The sequence below is a fragment of the Boleophthalmus pectinirostris genome, unplaced genomic scaffold, assembly GCF_026225935.1.
Source record: "Boleophthalmus pectinirostris isolate CB_2022bp ecotype Guang Dong unplaced genomic scaffold, ASM2622593v1 HiC_scaffold_17, whole genome shotgun sequence".
Lineage (NCBI taxonomy): Eukaryota > Metazoa > Chordata > Actinopteri > Gobiiformes > Gobiidae > Boleophthalmus > Boleophthalmus pectinirostris.
In genome coordinates this window covers 32666158-32680084 of record NW_026571115.1, presented here as the reverse complement: position 1 = coordinate 32680084, position 13927 = coordinate 32666158, and the positions used below count along the sequence as shown (strand labels likewise).

Genomic DNA, 13927 nt, shown 5'->3' with positions numbered 1-13927 from the left:
TCATCGTGCGATGCATACTGGGAAGGACATGGTGGTTTGATGCTCACTTTTTCGGAAAATTCTTTTTGAATGAATGAAATTAAAATACCGAACATGATAAACATTGGTGTAATAAGACAATTTACCCCAAATGTTTCATAATATTAAACAATTTTTACACATTTGGATTTTTTTTTTTTTTGCCACATTCTGTTTGTGTTTAAAGGAAATAAATTATATTTTCAGTCTTTGACTTAGAATTTGGTGATATAAAATTCTCTTTTGATGTCTAAATTACTGTATGTAAATAAAGACTATTCCATTTCCTGTCAGTTTTTATTTTTTAATAAGTTTTATTTATTTATTCTTTTCTTTTTAATCTTTGTTTCTTGTTTTTTTTTTTTGAGCCTTGAGAGGTTGCTGTTTTATTTACATTGTTCTTTTATACAAGTAAATGCCTTTTTATATTACGTATGCAAAACTAATTTTGAGTTTGTAAAGTTTGGAGGAAAAAAACAAAAAGAATTGGTTGGAGTATCAGTAAATATTTAAAGCCAAAGTATCGACATCAGTTTCAGAAGAGAAAAAGCCGAAAACATGTAACTTTTTATTTCATCGTCTTGGTTTGACTCATGTTTCTTGTAGCGTGGATGTAAAAGTACCTGTAGTTCCTGTGTGCGTGTTTGCAGAGCAGTGGGTTTGTCCAGAAGAGGTCCTTCTTTAGCCAGCTTCTCCTCAAACCCGGACACGATCCCGTCCACCTTCTGCATGTGCTTCTCCAGGAACAGAGACGCCGAAGCTCTGAGGAGAAAACACACGTCAGTCTATTTTCAGTCTATGTTCGAACTGCAGCTCTCACATTGTATTTAGACAGAACCAAGTACAAACTGTGATAGTGTAAGGCATGAGTGGGTATTTGTAAAACTACTCTGATTACTGACTAGCGATGTGTGAAAATATTGAAATATTGGTATATCGTATTGTTTAATGTGATCATGCAGTATTGATATCGTGGGCTGCTGTATCGATATATCACCAAGAGTATTTTTTTATATATTTTACTAAATTATTTTGTTACAGTGCTGCATTTTTGTTGTTTATTTAGAGGAAGGAAACTTATTTATATAGCACATCTGACATTTTCACAGTTTTGATGATTAAAATGTTTGTGTTTCAGATTAACTTTGCACAAGAAGTGGTTAAAAAAAGACTTTTAGTATCACAGCCTGGACAGTATTTGGGTAGGAGACTGCAGGGAAAATCAGGAGCCACAGGGGGGCGCCAGTTGCAAAAACTGTTCTTGTGTCCTTAGGCAGCCACATTGCTATAAAAGTGGTGTGTGTGTGTGATGGTGGTGGTTGGAGGAGCTGATGGGGCAGTGGCAGCCTCGCTTCCGTCAGTCTGCCCCAGGGCCACTGTGACTACAATAGTAGCTTACCTCCACTGAGTGTGGAGTGAATGAATAATGTTCTGTAAAGCGTCTTTGAGTCTTTGTCTTTGAGTAGCCTCAAATTCATCAGTGGGTTTCACTTCGTACAAACTGTTAGGATTCGTTCACTCGACGGTAGGCAGGTACTTTTTTTTTTATTTAACCAATCGCTGCTATTTGGTTGTGACGTATGTAATGCACCGCTAACGGGGATAACTGGTATATTAACCTTTTCCAAAATCCCGTAGGAAGAAGGACAATAACGTCTTTCCCCTTGATAAAATTCACCAAACATTCTCTTTGTTGTGGCTTTAAATCCTCAACCTCAGGAATCGCTGACAACACAGAATATATGACTCTTTGCTGATTGGCTGGTGCCTGAACTCGCACTTCAGGGTTTTTGCGAACCGTCTAGTGCAGGGGTGTCAAACTCATTTTGGTCCGGGGGCCGTATCCAACCTACTTTGATCCCAAAGGGGCCGGATCAGAAAACTCATGGCATATAAACCCCAAAAATAACAATAAATTCAAATATTTGTTCAGAGAAACGCAAATCTATTACAGAAATCTTTTTTAATTGATGAACTCTTTCTTATTATAATATTATAATATTATAATATTATGAACAACCTGAAACTTTAAGAAAAATTCAATTTCAACATTTAAAATATTTTAGTAGAAAATCACCCAAGGGCCACATTAAAGGTCTTGGAGGGCCGGATCTGGCCCCCGGGCCTTATGTTTGACACCTGTGGTCTAGTGTATTCAGATTCCTGCCCTAGTCACTGGAGAGAACTGACATTGAGTGGAGGAACTAGGTGGCACCAGCCTGGATATTGAGTTGGACCATATAACTCAGAATTTGTTAAATTGTTAATTTGTTAAATTTATTATGCAATTAAAGTTCTAACTTCCATAAAGTTCTATAAAAAGAAGAAAGAGCTCAGTATTAGTAAGTGTTCGTGAGCTCAGGTGTCTTCAAAATGTACAAAGTTTTGCACTGTATCACCTAAAAGTTTATTAAAACCATTTGTGCTGAATTAGATTTATGACTCATTCGTTTTTACATCAAACAATTGAAAGTAAATAAGTAACTTTTACTCAAATTACATTTTAAATTACGTACTTTTTTACTTTTACTCAAGTAGATTTTTAGATGGTTACTTTTACTTTTACTGTACTTGAGTATAGAGAAAAATCCCACACACCATCTTAAATGCAAATTGTGAGATTTATTAGGACAAACCGTGCTCCTCCAACGCACTCGTCTCAAGTAACTGATGTGCGACGTTCTCATACTTTTACTTGAGTAGGAATTAAGCAAAGTAAACATACTACTACTTTTTCCACCTCTGGTACTGATACAATGTAGACGCAGCTCTCGAGGTGAAGATAAGTCCGCTGTTTACTGTCTGAATCTAATTATAAAGCGCTTTAGGAGGAAGTGCACGATTAGCATGCTAGTTACTGTAACCGCAAAACTCTGCACTGTGCAAAGAGCTTATGAACTCATCGGTAAATAATTAAGAAGAAGGAAAGTGAGGAATGACTTTAAAAGACTGCAAACTAAATCAACTAGGTCTATGTTTTTCAGGTTTTTTGGAGAATTAAAAACAGGAACAGCGCTTTTAAAATAATTTCTTCTACTTGTATAAGATTGTTTTGATTTGTCTGATTATACTTTTGTAAACTTTTCCACACTCACTTCTTCTTGTAGAGGTCCATGAGCGCGCTGACGTCGTCGATCTTGTTGTTGATGTTGCTGAGTTTCCCCGGCAGGGTGGAGGTCGTGGGCCCCAGGGGCTTCTGGGAAATGACGGGCTGCATCTCCCTCTGCAGAGCCGCCTTCTCCGACTCCAGCTGGTTCAGGGCCTGGGCGGTTTTCTGTCGGACAAAAACAAGCAAGGTTATAAAAATAAACCAGTGGAGCTGAGTGGAGACAGCACTACGAAGTTAAACTGTTACGCTTAACTTCGACTTTTGACATATTTTTGATGCTTGCGTTCATTCGTACAGCAGTAATGAACAAAAATGTAAAAAATTTGACTTCTTATAGTATTTTTTGCAACTATACTTTAAGTCCAAGTTACTTTGAAAGAGTATCTGAGCAGCGTTTCACCGATATAGGAGATACAGATCCATAAAAACCAGGACAAACAGACGACAAAACAGACATTATTTCAGTAAATGGTGCTGTTTTTATGTACTTTTTATTACTCTATCTTTTTTATCTTTTATTATTTATTGCTTTTATTGTTTTTTATCATTTGCGGCTTTTATCTAAAGTTAAACCTTTTTTATCTTTTAAACTATTTGAACAAATTATGCACGCTTTTATTTCATCACGCCTGGACGACTGTAATGCACTTTATTCCGGCATTTCGCAAAACGCACTTTACCGACTACAGTTAGTCCAAAATTCTGCAGCGCGACTTTTAACAGGAGCAAAAAGGAGAGAAGAGCACATAACCCCAATCCTTGCGTCTTTGCACTGGCTCCCTGTTAATTTTAGAATTGATTTTAAGATTTTATTGTTTGTTTTTAAAGCTTTGAATGGACTGGCTCCACAGTACATCTCGGACCTCATCCAAATTTATCTCCCTGCGCTCTGAGGTCCGAGGTCCAGCTCCAGCTCAGGGCCTAAGACGAGACTTAAAACCAGAGGGGACAGGAGCTTTCTCTGTGGTCGACCCTAAACTCTGGAACGATCTGCCGCTTCACGTTCGAGCAGCTCCACAGTGGAGAGTTTTAAATCTCGTCTGAAGACCCACTTTTATTCTCTGGCTTTTAACACCGCGTGAGTTGTGTGGTCCTCTGTGTCTTTTATTTATTTTTATGTGTTTTTATTGGTTTTACTGATTTTAATTTATTTATTGGTTTATTTATTTCTATTCTATGATATAGTTTTATTTTTATTTTACTGGTTTTATATTATTTTACTAGTTTTAATTACTTTATCATCTTATTGTTGTTATTTTTTATGTATTTGTGCAGCACTTTGGAAACAGTTTGTTTGTGTAATGTGCTATATAAATAAAGTGGATTGGATTGGATTGGATTGCTACCTTTGCACTGAATAATGGATGCACTTAATTTCATTGTATCTGTTAGAATGACAACAAAGATATTCTATTCTGTTCTATATATTTATATTTACCAGATATTTTTATGTCTACTTCTACTTCAGTAATAATACTTTGAAATAAAAGCTCCGACTCAGTGCATCATTTGTCATTTTCAAAGTTAAATAAAGAAGAATACTTGGATTAGCTGTATGGCTCCCTCTGCTGGCGACCGGGGAGCATGGTGAGTATTTTGAAATGACAACTTAGAAGATGAATTGCTTTGTAGTGAAGGAAATCCAAGCTCTTTAAAGTGCACGATTTAACTTTTCTGCTTGTCTCTATGGAGATGTTATTTGCTTAAACTAATCTATCTTGTATTCACTTACATGTGTTATAATTACTAAAAAAAAAAACAAATAAACAAACAAACAAAAAAACTTGGATAACATTATTACTTATTGAGGTGGATTTACCTCTTCACAGATCTAACCTGCCAGCATGTCTCCATGGAAACAAGTTTATTGCTTTACTGTGGAACACTGCTAGTCAGACTGGCGCCACCTAGTGCCTTCGTTCAATTTCATTTCTCTCCAGCGACTAGATCAGAAATCAGAACACACTAGATGGCCTACAAGAACCCCGGAAGTTGTAGACCACACACCGTCAATCAGTGAAGAGCCATATATTCAGTGTCGTCAATGATTCCCGAGAACAAGGATTTAAAGGCGGAACAAAGAGAATATTTGGTGAATTTCATCAAGGGGAAAGATGTTATTGTCCTTCTTCTTTTGGGATTTTGGGAAAAGTTTAATATACCAGTTAGCTCCGTTAGCAGCGCATTACATAAATGACAACCAAATAGCAGCAATTGGTTAAATTAACAAGCAAACAAATTCTAACACTGCGAGGTCAGACAGTTTCTGCAGGCAAAAGAATAAAATCCCAAAGAGACAAGTAGATGGCGGACCTTCTACCAGAAAAGTTATGTATTCCACCTTTTAATTACCAAAATAAATTCAGTGATGTGAAGTCAAACGGACAAAACACAAAGCAATACTCCAACCCAAAACAGTATTACTGAAGATTACGTACAGTTTAACACGTCTCCTTTAACATGAGTAAAGTGTTTGTGTGTAGTGTAGTGTGTAGTGTGTAGTGTGTAGTGTGTAGTACCTCGTGCTCCTGCAGGCGTGAGGTCAGGTCATGTACTGGGTTGCGGTTGTCCAGAGGCTCTCTGAGTCTCTTCTCAACGTCCCTCTGGAGCCTCTCCAGAGCTCCGTTTATCCGGTCCAGATCCCTCACCAGCTCTTTGGCTTTGGGGTCGTCTGGGATGGTGGAGATGGTAGCTGCAAGACAAAACAGGGACCAGTTTGAGCAATTTAAGCATACAAGGAGTCATTCCAAAACCTAGGGTCCAAAGATTCTTAGAAAAGTGGTTCTGTGCATTTTAATGAAGAGTGTCGTGTTAACTGCTCCTATAAAGTATTTTCCTTATGAGAGAGTTGGGTTATTCCACGCCAAATCTCCAAATTCCCTCGCTCGACCATCTCAGATTTGACTGAAAAAATTCTAGGAAGTTCACACACTTTCCAATTGGTAAAGTCCAAAATTTGATCTCCCAACTCCTTATAGTTTTGTCATTAAAAAATATTTTGTCAACTCCCCCCTGACCTGTTGTGAGCAGAGTTTTCCGAGGAGCCACTTTCAGATTACTGTATCTAAAAAACTATTTAAGGTCGGTCCTTCGAATTTTCAAGGTTAAAATTTGGTAAATGTACTTGTAGAATCTGGACTTTTACACATGTACTTTTGGTTTATCACAGAATTTGCTTGAAAATTCTACTCTTCAAATTTGAGTGCATCTTTGAAGGACTGTGGAAAGTGCAGTTTCAAAGACAGAGGTTTGATATTGAACATACACCTTCCCCACACATGCGCTGTACTTGGTATTTTAAAACTGACCCTCTGTGATGAACGATCTAGAAGATATTAAGAGTTAAAAATGAAAAAAAAAAAAAAACATTTGGTGCCATCTTTACCATGTTAAACCAAAAGTTGCTCCTCGGAAAACTCTGCTCAAAACTGCTCAGGGGGAGTTGAGAAAATATTTTTAAGGAGTTGGGAGCTAAAATTTGGGACTTTTCCTCTTCGAAAGTGTGTGAACTTGTGAAAATCCTAGAATTTTTTCAATCAAATCTGAAATGGTCGAGCGGGGGCGTTCAGAGATTTGGCGTGGTGTGTTAGAGTCATTAGGAGTCATTTTATCCACTGGTAAAATAGAAACTCCAAGCTAGAAAAAGGTTGTGAATATTTGTTTTGTATTTAATAATAATAATACCTGCTTTCTGATTGACCACCTTCTCCACGTTGGAGTTCTTCAGAGACGACAGCAGCTTGGCCCTGCGGTCCTTCAGCTCAGACAGCTCCCTCTGCAGGCTGCACACACACACACACACACACAGACACACACACACACACGCACAGTTAGGGCGAGGACAACTGGAAATCTGATCATTGAATTCTGTAGATTATTGAAATGTAATGTAATGAGTTATAGTTGATGTGACTACTGTATTTTTCGGACTATAAGTGGCACTTTTTTCATGGTTTGAGTGTTTCCTGTGACTTATATATTAAAATTTTCACACTGAAGCTGCGAGAGGCTCTAGTCTTGTGTGTCAGTTTCTGCTGCTCCTGTTCCTCCTGTACCACTGTCACTTCACTCTACTGCGCATGTCTCCTGCAGAAAGAGCCTTTGTCCTGCTGCAAGTGGTGAAATATTCAGCCGAAAACGGTGATCGAGCAGCAGAAAGAAAGTTTGGAGTGACTGAGAAACTTGTGAGGGACTGGCAGAAAGCGGGGATGGAGAACACAGCTTCACAGTAGGAGGATGCAACGTGAAACTTTCCTGGAAGTCACTGGATGGATGGACAAAGCCTGGACTTCAGTGACACCGAAACCATCCTGTCGGGATTCAGAAAGGCCGGGATAATTCTAACTGGAACTGATGCTGAGTCTGACGACAGCGACACAGAAGAGGAAGCGGCGCTCTGTTTACCTCCGGAGGTCGTGGAGTTGCTCAGAAGTGACACCGCGGATGAAGAATTGAATGGATTTAGTGATTTGGAGTGAGATGGAGAGTTTGTTAAACTTGTTCTGTTCTGTTGTTTATGTTATAGTTTATCTGAAGAACTGTTCATATGTGACGTTAACAGTCTGTTGTTCTCTGTTCTGTTGTTATTACTAGAACTTGACTTTCAACATGAAATGTCGGTTCCTGGTCTCTGATTTTGTAAAATAAATTTCCCCCAAAAAGTGCAACTTATAGTCCGAAAAATACGGTATCAAAATAGGTATAGAGTATCAAGTCTATTATTTAATTTAGAAATGGTGTTAGAAATATTTGTAGTTATCTGTAGTTATCTGAAGAACTCTCCATCTCACTCCAAATCACTAAATCCATTCAATTCTTCATCCTCGGTGTCACTTCTGAGCAACTCCGCGACCTCCGGAGGTAAACAGAGCGCCGCTTCCTCTTCTGTGTCGCTGTCGTCAGACTCAGCATCAGTTCCAGTTAGAATTATTTTTCTGAATCCCGACAGGATGGTTTCGGTGTCACTGAAGTCCAGACTTTGTCCATCCATCCCGTGTGACGTTAACAGTCTGTTGTTCTCTGTTCTATTGTTATTACAAGAACTTGCATTTCGAGATGAAATGTCGGTTCCTGGTCTCAGATTTTATTAAATAAATTTCCCCAAAAAAGTCTGACTTATTTATGCATTTTTCTTCTTCATTACGTATTTTTTGGCTGGTGTAATTTATATTCCGGAGTGATTTATAGTCCGAAAAATACGGTAATCTGATTTCTTTCTGACTGTTCACAGCTCTACAGGTTTTAACGAATGACGATTTTAAAAGAGAAAACGTTAAATATTGTTCATTTGTACTTGGTGTTCCAAATACAACAGTTACATGTCCACGGGCGTTTTTAATAATCAGATTTCTCTCGTGCTGTAAACAAATCAGAAATCATCTCAAATCATCTAATTACTGGGTTATCTGATTATTCTCGTGATCTGATTTTGAGGTGTGTCCAGTAGTGTGCGTGTAGAGCTGTACCTGTCCACTTTCTTGAGGGCGTCTTGGTCGGGCGCCGGCACCATGAAGCAGGCGGCGGGCATGGTCAGCACCTGGCCCCTGTCGTCCTGCACCTGCCACTTCTTCAGATCTGCATTCGACTTGAGGGTGAGGTTCTGCCCGCGGGTCACTGAGCCCTGAGGGAGACACACAACAGAATATGAGGATTTAGCCACAAATATGCAACGAAAAATGTGAAAACAGAGAATTTCTATTGTACGATCCCAACAGTTTTACAACATCGTAGTTTCATTATCGTTTGTATCGTGGAATTTGAATGATGATAAATCTCTAAACACAAATGGATTTAAATATATATATATATGCAAAATCCCGTGGCTCTCAAACTTTTCACACCTAATAACACCAAAGAAAAAACTTGGATTATAACAGGACTATTCCAGGTCTGATCTAGGCCTAAATCCGGTCTATATTCCTGGTCTAATCTAGGGCTAAACCTAGTCTAAACCAGGTCTAGAACAGGACTAAAACAGGACTATTCCAGGTCTAATCTAGCAGTAAACCAGGTCTAAACCAGGTCTAAACCAGGTCTATAACAGGTCTATAACAGGACAATTCTCGGGCTAAACCCAGTCTAAACCAGGTCTATAACAGGACTATTCCATGTTTAATCTAGGCCTAAACCTGGTCTAAACAAGGCCTAACAGGACTAAAACAGGACTATTCTAGGTCTAATCTAGGGGTAAACCAGGTCTAAACCAGATCTATAACAGGTCTATAACAGAACTATTCTAGGGCTAAACCCCGTCTAAACCAGGTCTATAACAGGACTATTCCAGGTCTAATCTAGGCCTAAACCTAGTCTATAACAGGACTATTCCAGGTCTAATCTAGGCCTAAACCTAGTCTATAACAGGACTATTCCAGGTCTAATCTAGGCCTAAACCTAGTCTACAACAGGACTATTCCAGGTCTAATCTAGGGCTAAACCTGGTCTATAACAAATGTGATCCAAACCAGGTGTATAACAGGACTATTCCAGGTCTAATCTGTGGCTAGACCAGGTCTAAACCAGGTCTATAACAGAACTATTCCAGATCTAATCTAGACCTAAACCCGGTCAAAACCAGGTCTAAAACAAGACTAAAACTAGGTTTAATGTAGAGCTAAACCAGGTCTAAACCAGGTCTATGACAGGTCTATAACAGGACTATTCCAGGTCTAGTCTAAGCCTAAACCAGGTCTAAAAGTGGACCATATCATTTCAGCTGTAGTTCTACACAAGAAATTATTAAAATGAGGTTAAAAAAAAAAGATAATATGAGCTGTAAATGAGGCAGTAAAATGCAGAGCTGTTTAAGTGGCACCTGAAGGAGCTCACGTACCACAGTTTGAGAAACAGTGATGTAAACTATTTATGTAACAAAACAGCTTCATAATCTGTACGTTCATCACATTTTACTATTCAAAAAGGAGAAATTTTAAAAAAGGATGTTATTTACTCGGCTTTTGGAGGAGATTTAATAAACTCATTTACAGCTTCTAGGTGCAAGTCTGTTCTAGAACATTTATGAGTGAGATTAAAAAGCAATAACAACTGTTTTATTGCTCTATTATCTGCGTCATAAAAACCAAAGCACATACAAAGTACAAACAGCTTCAAAAACAGGTTGGATCTCGATGTGTTACCTGCAGCGTTGGGAGTAACGCGTTATAAAAGTAACAGATTACTGTAATACTTTGCTGGTTTAGACCTGGTTTAGTCCTGGTTTAGTCCTAGTTTAATCCTGGTTTAGTCCTGGTTTAATCCTGGTTTCAGTCCTGGTTTAGTCCTGGTTTAGACCTGGTTTAATCCTGGTTTAGTCCTGGTTCAGTCCTGGTTTAGACCTGGTTCAGCTCTGGTTTAGTCCTGGCTTAGTCCTGGTTTAGTCCTGGTTTAGACCTGGTTCAGTAATGGTTTAGTCCTGGTTTAGACCTGGTTTAGACCTGGTTTAGTCCTGGTCTAGTCTTGGTTTAGACCTGGTTTAGTCCTAGTTTAATCCTGGTTTAGTCCTGGTTTAGACCTGGTTTAGTCCTGGTTTAGTCCTGGTTCAGCCCTGGTTTAGTCCAGGTTTAGACCTGGTTTAGTCCTGGTTTAGTCCTGGTTCAGTCCTGGTTTAGTCCTGGTTTAGTCCTGGTTTAGTCCTGGTTCAGTCCTGGTTTAGTCCTGGTTCAGTCCTGGTTTAGTCCTAGTTTAATCCTGGTTCAGTCCTGATTTAGTCCTGGTTTAGACCTGGTTTAGACCTGGTTTAGACCTGGTTTAGTCCTGGTTTAGACCTGGTTTAGTCCTGGTTTAGTCCTGGTTTAGACCTGGTTTAGACCTGGTTTAGACCTGGTTTAGACCTGGTTTAGTCCTGGTTCAGACCTGGTTTAGTCCTGGTTCAGTTCTGGTAACTCGCCCAGCAGTGTTTACCTGTGGCACGGTCCAGTTGCAGAGGGACACCACCCGGGTGCTGGAGGAGGGCGGGTTCCACCTCTGCTTCAGCGGGACCACGGTGCGGCTCAGGTCCCTCAGGGCCGACAGACGCTGCTCGTTCCTCTGCAGCGCCGGCTCGTCTCCCTGCGACAAAACACACACACACACACACACACGTGGTAAAGAGGTACTCCTGAGAGACTGGGTACTCCAGACAGACAGACGCGGCGTACCTCTATGGCCAGCACCACCTCCTGGTTGCTCTTGTCCTTCAGCACTTTGGGGTCCAGGTTGGAGTGGAGTCTGTGCATGGAGTCGGACAGAGTCTCTGCGTCCAACTGAAACTAAAGCAACAGGCAGGATTTGAGAATGTGGTTCGATTTGTGACATTGAGAGGTTTTCAGACTCTAAAATGTGATGATGGGAGCAGAATTATGAATTATTTAGTGACTTGAACCAAAAACTCACCGCATTATGACAGAAATCAGCGTTTTAACAATATTCGTATTAGCTCCGACATCTCTATTAAATAATATTAGTCCATAAAATGCAGCTGTTGTGCAGGTGCTCAGTGTGGGTGCTCTTTATGGGGTGCTCTGTGTAAAATGCTCTGTGTGGGTGTGCCTGTATAGGGTGCTCTATGTGGGGTGCTCTGTATGGGGTGCTCTGTATGGGTGCTCTGTAGGTGTGTGGTGCTGCTCTGTGTGAGGTGCTCTATATAGGGTGCTCCTTATAAAATGCTCTGTGTGAGGGCTCAGTGTAGGGTGCTCTGTGTGGGGTGCTCTGTGTGAGGTGCTCTTTATAAAATGCTCTGTGTGGGTGGCCTGTAAATGGTGCTCTGTATGGGGTGCTCTGTGTCGGGGCCCTGTATGGGTGTTCTTTATGGGGTGCTCAGTGTGGGTTGCTCTGTATGGGGTACTCAGTGTCAGTGCTCCGTGTGGGTGCTTAGTGCGGGGTGCTCTATATGGGGTGCTCTGTGTGAGGTGCTCTTTATAAAATGCTCTGTGTGGGTGGCCTGTAAATGGTGCTCTGTGTCGGGGCTCTGTATGGGTGCTCTTGATGGGGTGCTCTGTGTGAGGTGTACTGTATGGTGAGCTCAGTGTGGGTGCTCTGTATGGGGTGTTCTGTATAGGCTGCTCTTTATAAAATGCTCTGTGTGGGTGCTCCGTGTGGGGTGCTGTATATGGTGAGCTCAGTTTGAGTGTTCAGTGCGGGTGCTTTGTATGTGGTGCTCTGTATGGGGTGCTCAGTGTCGGTGCTCTATATAGGGTGCTCTGTGCGGGGTGCTCTGTATGGGGTGCTCAGTGTCGGTGCTCTATATAGGGTGCTCTGTGCGGGGTGCTCAGCGTGGGGTGCTCTGTATGAGGTGCTCTTTTTAAAATGCTCTGTGTGGGGGGCTTGTTTAAGGCGCTCAGCGTGGGGTGCTCTGTATACAGTGCTCTGTGCGGGGTGCTCTGCGTGGGGTGCTCTGTATAGGGTGCTCTTTCTAAGGTGCTCTGTATGGTGAGCTCAGTATGCGGTGCTTTACATGGGGTGCTCTGTGTGGTGAGCTCTGTGCGGGCGCTCTGTGATTCATCTGTGTGGGTGCTCTGGAGTACCTTCTTGTAGTCCCGGATGTTGTCCAGGTGCTCCTCTTGGGCGAGGCACAGGTTGAGGAAGCGCTGCCACTCGGCCTGGATCTTCTCATGACATCCCTGAAAAACAAACAGCCACCAGATCAGAACTAATCAAATCTCAACACGTATTTTTGAAATCCTAAACCCCAAACCTTTTACTAGATCATACACCAAAAGACACAGAGTTCAAAACCTACGTGTGACTATGAATTCTTAAAGGTCCTATATTACACAAATTGGCTCTTTGGAGATTTAAGTCATATTATAATGTCGTTACCTCCTCAAAAACAGACCTGAGGTTGTGTTTTGTTTCATTCACACATGCTTGAGCAGGGGTGTCAAACTCATTTTGGTTCGGGGGCCGTATCCAACCTATTTTGATCCCAAAGGGGCCGGATCAGAAAACTCATGTCATATAAACCCCAAAAATAACAATAAGTTCAAATATTCGTGCAGAGAAACGCAAATCTATTACAGAAATCTTTTTTAATTGATGAACTATTTCTGTTACAAAATATTATAATATTATGAACAACCTGAAACAGGAATAAGTCATTTTTTCTTGGAAAATCCTGCACTCGGCTCCACTTTTCTCATTTTTGACATTTTTCTGATGAGGGTGTCACGGTCAGCAGTGAAAACGATCGTCCTTTAAGAGCGTTTGGAAAGAGACAAGTCTTCATTTGTGCTGCTCTGGTGGGAGGGGCCACGTACAGAGACGCTGGAGACACTGCTGTTCTAAGCACCGCAAAAATTACCAATATTTTAATAGAAAATATAATTAAAATATTTTAGTAGAAAATCACCCAAGGGCCACATTAAAGGTCTTGGAGGGCCGGATCTGGCCCCCGGGCCTTATGTTTGACACCTGTGTGCTTGAGTAATCCTGCATTATTAAGTCTGTCTACGTCTTCAAAGCTCAAAATGCTCCGCTCCAGGTTGCCAGGTTAACAGCTCATTTTACATTTAGTTTAGCAGAGATTAGTAATTTATGGAAGTTAATTTGTTCCATCAGATTTTGAATTTTAAATACGACTGAATTTCTCACTTTGAATTTTTTAACTCTGAAAAAAGACGTTTGAATTATTTTTATTCTGAATTTTAGTGGCTGAAATTTGAAGTTTACTTTCAATTCAAAATAAACAATATTTTCAAGCCCTCAAATTCACCAGTCAAAATTCAGAATGTAAAATTCGCAGTGAAAAATTTCGCAGCAAAGATCCAAGATGCCAAGGCAGAAGCAATCGATCATGTGAGCAAGGAGGACAGAGGCCGTTTCCTATTG

At 40.5% G+C, this 13927-nt stretch overlaps 1 protein-coding gene across 1 annotated transcript in view; it reads right to left on the bottom strand.

Annotated features, from left to right (window-relative positions):
* The window catches only part of evplb (envoplakin b), a 49174-nt gene that overhangs the window by 12479 nt on the left and 22768 nt on the right, over window positions 1-13927 (bottom strand). The window contains exons 9-16 of the mRNA XM_055152328.1: window positions 12625-12720; window positions 11260-11370; window positions 11024-11170; window positions 8593-8747; window positions 6812-6909; window positions 5647-5819; window positions 3114-3292; window positions 642-780 (exon numbers count right to left, since the gene is read on the bottom strand). Of these exons, the coding sequence (XP_055008303.1) occupies window positions 642-780; window positions 3114-3292; window positions 5647-5819; window positions 6812-6909; window positions 8593-8747; window positions 11024-11170; window positions 11260-11370; window positions 12625-12720 (1098 nt within the window). The remainder of the gene's footprint in view (window positions 1-641; window positions 781-3113; window positions 3293-5646; window positions 5820-6811; window positions 6910-8592; window positions 8748-11023; window positions 11171-11259; window positions 11371-12624; window positions 12721-13927) is intronic.